Consider the following 11,375-nt stretch of genomic DNA (forward strand, 5'->3'; position numbering starts at 1 on the left):
TACATAATCTCCCACGGCACACCAGACTGTATCTCACAGTGGTTGAAAAACACTGCTTTAGGCAATGTGCTGGGAGTGGTACTACCACACGAGGCTGGGCAGCAGCAGGAGCGGAGACATCGCCGGTTTGTAGAGCGGCGGAGCGGCGGAGCGACAGACCGACGACTGCTAAGGGTTGAAAAACAAAGTTATTTCGATCTCTAGCTGTAAGCTGATGCTAGCAAGTAGGACATGATGTTTTTGGGGCGTGTCTTGCAACTAACCACATGGTGACTTATTTTGCAGGCATACTCGATGTAAAAAGGACACTGAATGAGTCACCAAGTGAAGTTAAAGTTAAAGTACCAATGATTGTCACACACACTAGGTGTGGTGAAATGTGTCCTCTGCATTTGACCCATCTTTGACCTTGATCAACCCCTGGGAGGTGAGGGGAGCAGTGGGCAGCAGCGGTGCCGCACCCGGGAATCATTTTTGGTGATTGTGAGCTGTTGGATTCTTTGTTTGTGCACTCAATTCTGAGGAATAATACACATGTAACCGTAGGCCAAATTTGGCAAATATTTTTCCGCAATAACTGTATCATACAAAAACTGAGTAAAAAAAAAAAAAGTGTTACCATCGTATTGCAATTGGAGGACAGTGATACACTATATTGCCAAAAGTATTTGGCCACCCATCTAAATGATGAGAATCAGGTGCCCTAATCACTTGGCCAGGTGTATAAAATCAAGCACTTAGGCATGGAGACTGTTTCTACAAACATTTGTGAAAGAATGGGCCGCTCTCAGGAGCTCAGTGATTTCCAGCGTGGAACTGTCATAGGATGCCACCTGTGCAACAAATCCAGTCGTGAAATTTCCTCGCTCCTAAATATTCCAAAGTCAACTTTATGACAAGAAAAGTGAAGAGTTTGGGAACAACAGCAAGTCAGCCACCGAGTGGTAGGCCACATAAACTAACAGAGAGGGGTCAGTGGATGCTGAAGCGCATAGTGCAAAGACTTTCTGAACAGTCAGTTGCTACAGAGCTCCAAACTTAATGTGACCTTCCGATTAGCCCACGTACAGTACGCAGAGAGCTTCATGGAATGGGTTTCCATGGCCGAGCAGCTGCATCTAAGCCATACATCACCAAGTCCAATGCAAAGCGTGGGATGCAGTGGTGTAAAGCACGTCGCCACTGGACTCTAGAGCAGTGGAGACGCCTTCTCTGGAGTGATGAATCACGCTTTTCCATCTGGCAATCTGATGGACCAGTCTGGGTTTGGAGGTTGCCAGGAGACCGCTACATTTCGGACTGCATTGTGCAGAGTGTGAAATTTGGTGGAGGATGAATTATGGTGTGGGGTTGTTTTTCAGGAGTTGGGTTTGGCCCCTTAGTTGCAGTGAAAGGAACTTTGAATGCTCCAGGATACAAAAACATTTTGGACAATTCCATGGGATGGCGCTTCATGTTCATATGTGAGTAAAGGCAGGTGGCCCAATACTTTTGGCAATATAGTGTAGTTTGACAAGGGAACAGACTAACTCAAATTACATCCCAGAGTAAAATGCATTGCGTGAGCGCAGCGCTTTGCAATTTGTTTATTTCCATCTGAAGTGTTGTCGTCTCTGACAGGAAGTCAATTTCTGACTTAACCTTGCTCTCGTTTCCTTTGTGAGAGAAGAAAGACGTCTGTCTCGATGCGGTCACGCAGTGCGTCTTCATGCGCATGCAAATACTGTTTTGACTCGTAAAGATGGACCCCGGTTTGACGGACCTCCTGAGTGATGCATTTTCAGGTAAGCAATAGGGGAGAAAAAGGTTAGTTGTCAGTTTACTCGGGTGTGAATTTCTCGTCATCAAAACATCTTTTAATATCATGAGAAAGAAGCTTAAAGTGTTTGCTTGAAATCTTATTTTCCAACTCCTTGTAACAAAGAGGTAAACTAAAAAAAAAGACACTTTGACATATTGTGACAACAAACCAATCATAGGATGGTTTTCAAACACTAAAAGGTGTTTTTTTTTAATGGGAAAAATATATTTTAAAGGCAAGACGATTAAACCAAATCAGAAAATGTAATTGTTGAGAACTGCCCGACTTCATGTAATTTAAGACAAAATGTGCAAGGAACATGAACAGGAAACAAACCTCTAGAGACCAACCTATGGTATATGTGGTATGCATAAATATAGGAGCAAATTTCGCAACTGTGTAATGACTTGTTTGCTGCAGTAGATGGTAATATTTTAAACCAAGGATATTCAGTTCAATTGTTCTAAGGGCCACATTTTCAGGACACTAAGGACCAGGGGGACAAAGTTCTCCTTTCACTAGGGATGGAAACAGAATTTGGTATACTTGTATAGCTACCAACCCAGGTATCTACTGTACTACCAGGTATCATCAATTTACGTAAAATCAAACGGTGTTGTATTTCAATACCCCCTGTTGCACGTGACGTCACGTTCGGTTGCAGACTTGGTTTAAAAAAGGCTTAAAAACCCTTCTTTTTAAAAAAAAAAAAAAAAAAAAGACTTTTTTTAGATATATGCATTAGCTATTTGGCTGTTCTAGTTTTTTTTTTTTTTTTTTTTTATTATCTTTTTTTTTTTTTTTAATACACTGTAGCACTTTGAGGTTGTTTACTCAATGTAAAGTGCTTTTTACAAATAAAATCTATTATTATTATTATTATTATTTGGTGGGGAAACAACCAGTTAGCACTTGGAGCAGACTCAGCCAGACTGCCTCTAAGTAATGTTAGTATTTTACATACCAGCAGAGCAACAAGAGGGCGCTCAAACTACTTTTTAAAATGTGCAAGTTCAATGCTAATTTACATTGGATTTGCCATACACGTGCCACTGATTAGCATTAGCAATTTCACATGGCGATTTCAACTCCTCCCAATTTGGTAATAAAAAAATACAACTAAAACGCAGGTTACAATCAAACGGCTGGGGCCTCCTGTGACAACAGTTGTGTTCTTACTAAAAATAGACGTACATTCCAATCCAGAAAATTAAGTATGCCAGAAAAATTCCGATGTATTAAAGTGTGTGCATGCAAGAAGCCAAGTACATTTCTTTTTTACATCGCAATAAACTTGAAATTGGTCAGCAGGAAACTCCCCACAGCCCGGAAAAAAGAATAGTATTGGAAGTGAAGGTCCATTAGGTCCATATTTTGTTCAGGAGGGAACACACAGATGCTAATACAAATAATAACAAATTAAAAAGATGGTTTGACAAAAACAGACAATTTTTTAATCTCAGTAAAACTAAAATATTGCAATTCGGTAACCGTAAAAGAGAAAGTTAAACATAAATACAAATAGACGAATATTAAAAGAGTAAAATAATCCACATTTTGCATGTAATAATAGATTAAAATATTAACTGGAAATCTCATTAAAAAATATAAAAAGTTAAAAGTTAAAGTACCAATGATTAGGTGTGGTGAAATTATCCTCTGCATTTGACCCATCACCCTTGATCACCCCCTGGGAGGTGAGGGGAGCAGTGAGCGCCCGGGAATCATTTTGGTGATTTAACCCCCAATTCCAACCCTTGATCCTGAGTGCCAAGCATGGAAGTAATGGGTCCCATTTTTATAGTCGTTTGGTATGACTCGGCCGGGGTTTGAACTCACAACCTACCGATCTCAGGGCGGACACAACATAAAGTGGCAAGAAATATGTCAATAATAAACAAAGCAAAATATCCTCTGGACCAAAAATCTCTCTATATTCTCTCTACTACTCGCTAGTGTTACCATATCTGAGTGATTGTGCAGAAATATGGGGAAATAACTACAAAAGCACACTTATTCACTTAGCATATTACAAAAAAGAAAGATCAGTTAGAATAATACTCAATGAGTGACATAAAGTGATTACAAATACATTGGAGGCAGCCACCACAGTTGACATACTTCACACACACAAGTGACAATTTCACTGTGATTGATGTTTTAAAGCTAATGAAGATTTTGGCAAAATAAGGGTAATAATTATTATTTTTTTGGTCGTTCTTTGTATTTTTTTTAATGATTATTGCGCCGTCGGGTGCGTGTTAGAGTCCCTGTTGGTCACTAACACTGCAGGAATGTAGCAGCAGAGTGCGTCAAATACAACCGTAAAATTATACTTTCATGAAATAAAAGAACGTTTTATTGTGATTTTATGAGCTGGAGAATTCTAGATTATTTTGGTTTGTTTCGTCAGAAAAACTAACGTCAAAATGACAGCAATTGCATGCATCTGGGCACAGCTGCACACTTCCTTGGTAGTAGTCATGGCGCTTGTTTTTAGTTGGGTTTAGTTAGGTTTCATCTAGTGGTACGCCAAAAAATCACTTGATTAAAGTACAGTGGGTTTTTTCCTATACTCAAACATAGTGTTACTGTTCAATCTGTGTGTAATGTTACAGTGGGCAAAAAAATTGAATATACCTCTGCCTTATTTTTTATGTTTTTGGAGGTGGTACTTGGTGAAAAAAAGCTTGAAAACCACTGTAATCAAGGATAAAATAATGAATGAATAAAAATGTTAATGTTATTTTCTGAAGTACTAAAAACATCTAGTGCAAAGAAATCCCACATCGTAAGGGTAAAACATTTATTTTTGACCTGATTTTGATTGATTGATTGATTACAAAAAGTCCTCGCACCTCAAGTTCAGTCATCTTATTCTAGAGAGGATTATGTGCAGCTGTGGTCAAAAGTTTACATACTCTTGTAAAGAACATAATGTTAAGTTAAGTTAAAGTTAAAGTACCAATGATTGTCACACACACTAGGTGTGGTGAAATTTGTCCTCTGCATTTGACCCATCCCCTTGATCACCCCCTGGGAGGTGAGGGGAGCAGTGGGCAGCAGCGGTGCCGCGCCCGGGAATCATTTTTGGTGATTTAACCCCCAATTCCAACCCTTGATGCATGGCTGTCTTGAGTCTCCAATAATTTCCACAACTCTTATTTTGTTGTGATAAAGTGATTGGAGCACATACTTGTTGGTCACAAAAAACATTCATGAAGTTTGGTTCTTTTATGAATTTATTATGGGTCTACTGAAAATGTGACCAAATCTGCTGGGTCAAAAGTATACATACAGCAATGTTAATATTTGGTTACATGTACCTTGGCAAGTTTCACTGCAACAAGGCGCTTTTGGTAGCCATCCACAAGCTTCTGGTTGAATTTTTGACCACTCCTCTTGACAAAATTGGTGCAGTTCAGCTAAATGTGTTAGTTTTCTGACATGGACTTGTTTCTTCAGCATTGTCCACACGTTTAAGTCAGGACTTTGGGAAGGCCATTCTAAAACCTTAATTCTAGCCTGATTTAGCCATTCCTTTACCACTTTGTGACGTGTGTTTGGGGTCATTGTCCTGTTGGAACACCCAACTGCGCCCAAAATCCAACCTCCGGGCTGATGATTTTAGGTTGTCCTGAAGAATTTGGAGGTAATCCTCCTTTTTCATTGTCCCATTTACTCTCTGTAAAGCACCAGCTCCATTGGCAGCAAAACAGGCTGAGAGCATAATACTACCACCACCATGCTTGACGGTAAGAATGGTGTTCCTGGGATTAAAGGCCTCACCTTTTCTCCTCCAAACATATTCCTGGGGATTGTGGCCAAACAGCTAAATTTTTGGTTTCATCTGACCAACAAGTATGTGCTCCAATCACTCCATCACAAAAAATAAGAGTTGTAGAAATCATTGGAAACTCAAGACAGCCATGACATTGTTTTTTACAAGTGTATGTAAACTTTTGACCACGACTGTAGGTGAGCTCTGATCCTGATTCCGTGAATTACCATGTCACAATTTAAGAAAGACAGCGCCCTCTGGTGTCGAGATACAATGTGTGAATGCAAAAAGGTGATGACAATGATTTGGGCTCTTACAGTAACATCATTCCCTGACGGGGACTTTGAGACTTTGAAGCTGGATGAAAGTGATGGAGGAGAGACGAAAGAGGCAGGCCAGGAAGAAATTTATGACACAAGAAATGTGTGTGTTGAGGACACTGCACACACACATGAAGATGTAAATGTTCAGACCCATGAAGACAGCTTCCATGGAACACCTGAGGACATCCACAGGAACCTGGAAGAGGAATATGACGACTCGGCAGAGGAGGAGAAAGGAATGGCAGATTTCTTATCAGTGCATGATGTCACCTGTAGTCCAGAAAATAGGGAGGAGTTTGATAAGGTGCAAGGTCTAATCCTGGACAACCGTCAAGATGAAGATGTGAGTGAGGATTTTGTGACTATTCCTAAAAGTGATGAAGGAAATGAAAAGAAAGAAGAAAAGACGCAAGTGGACTCATTTCATACAAAGGTTGAGGTAAAGGAAAATGTGGAAGAACTAATAGCTGATGTCCACAAGATGAAAGATTTCTCAGGTGAGGAGCACCAAGAGGCAGGAGAAAGCTATGCAGATTATCCCTCAGATTTCTCTTCATGTGAATATGTAGAACATGAAGCAGAACGATGTTTCCAGGGGAGCACTGACGACATTGCGTCAAAAATACCCGAAAGAGCAGAAGATGCTGAAATGTTAGACCTGAACGTCCCTCCACACCTTGAGAATGAGGTCACCATGTTGGCTCAATGCGAAGAAGAGCAGGAAAGAATTAAGGCCTTTTTCAGGTTTTATAACGACAGCGACAGAGAGCATGAAAGAGAAGGTAAGATCACATGACACCCGTGATGTCAACATAAAAAATGAGTTATGTGTATTTGTTGTGTGCATAGGAAGGGAGACCAAAGTTCAGTTTTGCACAAAACCAGTGTCTGGAGTCTGCCAATATAACAGGTAATCTACTTACTGTTGTTGTTATTATTACTAATAGCTGATTTGTTCGGAGATACCCCAAAAATAATTGATCCCTGCATTTTCAGCAGTGAGTCCCTCAGCAGCTCAGAGGAGGAGCAAGGCCTGAAAATGGTAGAAGAACCTGAAGTAAGAATAACGAGCTCTATACTTTTCATTTTAGAAATGATATTATTCACAGCATTAGTAGGCCTCATTGATTCAATCTCAAGTGGGCTACTGTACAAGGTAAATCTGCATTCTTCTCCTCTTGACCAACTTGGCCTTAGTTTGTACAATAGGGGGTGGTGAAGTCACAGAAATAGGGGATGAAGAAGAAAGCAGAGTACAATCATTGGTACTTTAAAGGCCTACTGAAATGAATTTTTTTTATTTAAACGGGGATAGCAGATTCATTCTATGTGTCATACTTGATCATTTCGCGATATTGCCATATTTTTGCTGAAAGGATTTAGTAGAGAACATCGACAATAAAGTTCGCAACATTTGGTCGCTGATAAAAAAAGCCTTGCCTGTACCGGAAGTAGCGTGACGTCGCAGGTTGAAAGGCTCCTCACATTTCCCCATTGTTTACACCAGCAGCGAGAGCGATTCGGACCGAGAAAGCGACGATTACCCCATTAATTTGAGCGAGGATGAAAGATTTGTGGATGAGGAGCGTGAGAGTGAAGGACTAGAGTGCAGTGCAGGACATATCTTTTTTCACTCTGACCGTAACTTAGGTACAAGGGCTCATTGGATTCCACACTTTCTCCTTTTTCTATTGTGGATCACGGATTTGTATTTTAAACCACCTCGGATACTATATCCTCTTGAAAATGAGAGTCGAGAACGCGAAATGGACATTCACAGTGACTTTTATCTCCACGACAATACATCGGCGAACTTTTAACTACACACAGACATAACTAGATAGACCACACCCCTTTACGTTACACGTCAACATAAGCCTAAGGTAGTATAGGGGCAAAGTGTCAGAATATTATTATTGTTATAGACAGCACGGAAACGAAAACAACAAGAATACTAACAGTGCTGCATACGGTTGCAAAATATGCAATACACTATCTTTCGTACGTACGTTTTTTTTAACAATACAATAAAATGGGTATTAATAGCATGTTTTCGCATTGTAAATAAAGTACACCGCATAAAAATCAATAGAAAAATAAGCAGGTTATGAGTTATGAGTTATTTTCACTGTACAAATTTCATAGCTGACAGAAATTTCACTAACAAGTTATCTTTGTGTATTTCTGCTCCTAAAATGAATCTGGCAGTCATTTCCCATAATATCAGTGTATATGAGTAATGGCTAGATAAGTAACTGAACTTAAAACGCCCCCTTTCCCTCCCCAGACTAAATATGCCGCCCCATTCTGGTGTAACGTCATCTATTCTACAGAACCAGAGCTCATTCTCTGCATAGACAGTGTGGACAAAGGCACATTAAACTATTATTTTGATTACTTAACTGCATGTTTTTGTCGCCCTGGGCCATGGTTACTTCAAAACTGATAGGGTTAACATTATGAGTAAAAAAGAAATATAAGATGACCACCATTTCCGGACTTCCTTGCCCTTCCAAATATGTTCCCTCGTGCTCTTCCAGCATTTCCTCAAGCATCTTGAGGAAAACATCAGTAGAAGAGGATGCGAAATAGAATACGAGCAGCTTAACCTCCTTCGTATCTTGCTAAGTGTGCTCTTTTTTCTTTGTTTTTCCCCAGGTTCTGACTCAGTATTTAAAAACTCTGACCAAAACCCATATTCTCATAAATCAGAATCGTTAAAATAATTGCTGCAAATTACACTCCTCTTGCCTCAATTGGACTGGAGAGGTCCATACTTTCCTCATATTGCCATCATTTGGAAACGTATGCAGGCTGACCCTTTCTTTAGTTGTATTGATACAACCTGCAACAATGCATCTGGCAGACATATTTGATAATTCCTCCATACGCTGAGCGAAAATAATATATAAAAGATGCCACCTAAACACATACTACGCAATATGAAATTTCACATAGTCTTCTGTAGGTAGCGTCAGCAGGCTAATGCAGGCCCGCCCACATTTTGGAACTAAAAGTAAGCGTTCCAAAATGTGCTGAAACAAGTCTAAAATCACTATCATGTAATTATTTTTTTATTTCTTGGGAGGGTGTTACCTGTAGACATTTTAAAATCCAGAACCATGAAATAAGTGCCAATGTTGTCAGCATTAAAGGGGCCTTGAAAATGGGAAAGTAGCCCTTGCCAAGATGGCCGCCACTTGACTGTTCGCTATATGTCAATAAATCAATCAAAGTTTACTTATATAACCCTAAACCACGAGTGTCTCAAAGGGCTACACAAGCCACAACGACATCCTCGGCTCAGATCCCACATCAGGGCAAGAAAAAAACTCAACCCAATGGGATGACAATGAGAAACCTTGGGGGGACCGCAGATGTGGGGACCCCGCCCCGCCCCCCTGGGCGACCGGTGCAATGGACGTCGAGTGGATCTAGCATAATAGTGTGAGAGTCCAGTCCATAGTGGATCTAACATAATAATGTGATAGTCCAGTCCATAGTGGGGCCAGCAGGAGATATAGGTATTTAACTCAAAAGAAAACAAAAAGAAAATCCCATTCCTGCCTTACTTCCGTTTCTTTTGGAAGTCAATTTTAACATCTAAAAATAACACTTTCTGGATGATAATTTTCCAGAAGAAGCTGAGCAGCAATTATGGCACTTCCACAACATGAACATCTTACAGTATACGTACAGGACCCATTTAACCATGCATTAAAAATACACAGGATGTTGAAATGTTTTGTCGCCATGCAGGAATGGATGGAGCGACCAAAAAGTCTGCAGATTAAAAGAGATTCTCCATCAGGCGCTTTAAAACATGAGACAAACATCAACAACACTCAGTTGTGCAAAAGCAGACATGAGGTGATGTTAACATTGATATTAAAATATTCATTTATCTTGCCTCTTGTTTATTTTGATTTTGTTTTCCCTCAGTATCCAAGATTGCTGAAGCTAATGCTGATCACGAGTCTGGTGACTCTAATAGGCCTGCTGATGTTTTGGTTGGCTGTACACCAAATGGACTGGCTTGCTTTATGTGTCTTCTTTTAGGGTGAAAGGGGTGTATTTTTGATTTTTTTTTTTTCATGGCTACACTTTGAGTGCATTGATGTGTAAAACTATAGCTTGATAATCATGTGTCCTTGTGCTGTAATATATATTTGTTACAAAACAAAAGTATATGACTGTAAGATAATGTTTGCATATGTACAACTTTAATTTGCATTTCAATGTAAAATTGGAGAATAGTAGCTTTAAGCCCGCAGACTGCAGTGTTAACTCATAACATATTTTTATTTTAAGTGATTTTTATTGTTTGTCATCCATGGTGCAAAGTTAGATGAACAATTCATATCAGTAAGCAAAGGCTATATTAGATTTGTTTAACCCTTAAAGTATATTGGAGATTTCATCTTTCAGGCAAATTGTTCTAGTTTTGGTCATAACTTTGGTTGTTACTGTGAATATACTTTTTTCCCCCCTAGGACAAATTTTTTTCATGTTCAATTTTAATATTTTTGTTTCAAATTCTTTCATATTTCAATGATACACTGAGAAATTATTTTAGATCAGAACAAAAAAGTCCTCCTGGAATCAGGTGTGTATAAATAAATTCTGTATTCATATTTTTTTTTCCATATTTTCCTCCAAAATAAAACCCTGAAATTAGAAATGCATGGTTGTATTGTGTAATACCTGTGCAGTTAATAATATTTGCTATAATGGTGGGGACTTTATTGTCCAATGACACCAAAAAGCTATTAGGTTTGGAATCTTGACACAGCAAAACATAAACCAATGCATCACAATTAGTTGTATTACTACAAGTCGGATCTTTATCTCAGTGTCACAGCTCTTTTACATTTACTGCATGGATGATGATAACTCATGTTATGCTATTTTTGACAATTGGATCAAAATTGTCATTCAAAATGTAAAGTAAAAAAAAAAACATGACATGTTAGCTATTTTTTTTATTATAAACCCCGAATGCAGCTGGGATAGGCTCCAGCAACCCCGAAAGGGACAAGCGGTGGGAAATGGATGGATGGATGGATGGATTCCCAATTTTTTTAAATACAATTTTAACTCCGAGGACTTTTTAGTCCTGGTGACACTTAATTTATTTTTTATTATTTATAAGACTCGGTTAATCCATTCAAATTAGTAATACAGTAGATGTGACACTTGGAAAGGCTCAATTATGTGTATTTTCATAATAAAAGGACGGTAATTCTAAATGTGTTGCGGTAATGTCTTTTTTTTTTTTTACAAAAAAAAAAAATACAATATAAATATTGAAAAAAAGGTTGTCTCTGAATAGAAAACTACGGAATTTAACTGAAGAGTATACAAATATAATGAGATCTAAGTATGTAGATATGATGCAAATATGCCCTACGTGCAATACCCACCAAAGGCCTCTTAGTGGCGCTGCATTTAGAAAAAATAACGGCTTAAG

General features: G+C 38.9%; 1 protein-coding gene across 1 annotated transcript; it reads left to right on the forward strand.

Moving 5' to 3' along the window:
* The first annotated feature begins 1,702 nt into the window (after positions 1-1,702).
* On the forward strand, positions 1,703-10,571 carry LOC133653172 (uncharacterized). The gene is made up of 7 exons (XM_062052218.1): positions 1,703-1,784; positions 5,902-6,402; positions 6,475-6,687; positions 6,755-6,815; positions 6,905-6,962; positions 9,665-9,775; positions 9,848-10,571. Exons 1-7 carry the CDS (start codon positions 1,742-1,744, stop codon positions 9,962-9,964), a joined length of 1,104 nt encoding a protein of 367 aa, XP_061908202.1. The 5' UTR covers positions 1,703-1,741; the 3' UTR covers positions 9,965-10,571.
* The last annotated feature ends 804 nt before the right edge of the window (positions 10,572-11,375 follow it).

Source organism: Entelurus aequoreus, linkage group LG07, assembly GCF_033978785.1.
Source record: "Entelurus aequoreus isolate RoL-2023_Sb linkage group LG07, RoL_Eaeq_v1.1, whole genome shotgun sequence".
Taxonomy (NCBI): domain Eukaryota; kingdom Metazoa; phylum Chordata; class Actinopteri; order Syngnathiformes; family Syngnathidae; genus Entelurus; species Entelurus aequoreus.

Excerpts from the sequence above, each read along its gene's own strand:
- LOC133653172 (XM_062052218.1), top strand. The coding sequence starts at position 1,742 with ATGGACCCCGGTTTGACGGACCTCCTGAGTGATGCATTTTCAG. Across the intron at positions 1,785-5,901 it reads CCTGAGTGATGCATTTTCAG|TAACATCATTCCCTGACGGG; the intron begins GTAAGCAATAGG and ends GGGCTCTTACAG. Across the intron at positions 9,776-9,847 it reads TGTGCAAAAGCAGACATGAG|TATCCAAGATTGCTGAAGCT; the intron begins GTGATGTTAACA and ends GTTTTCCCTCAG.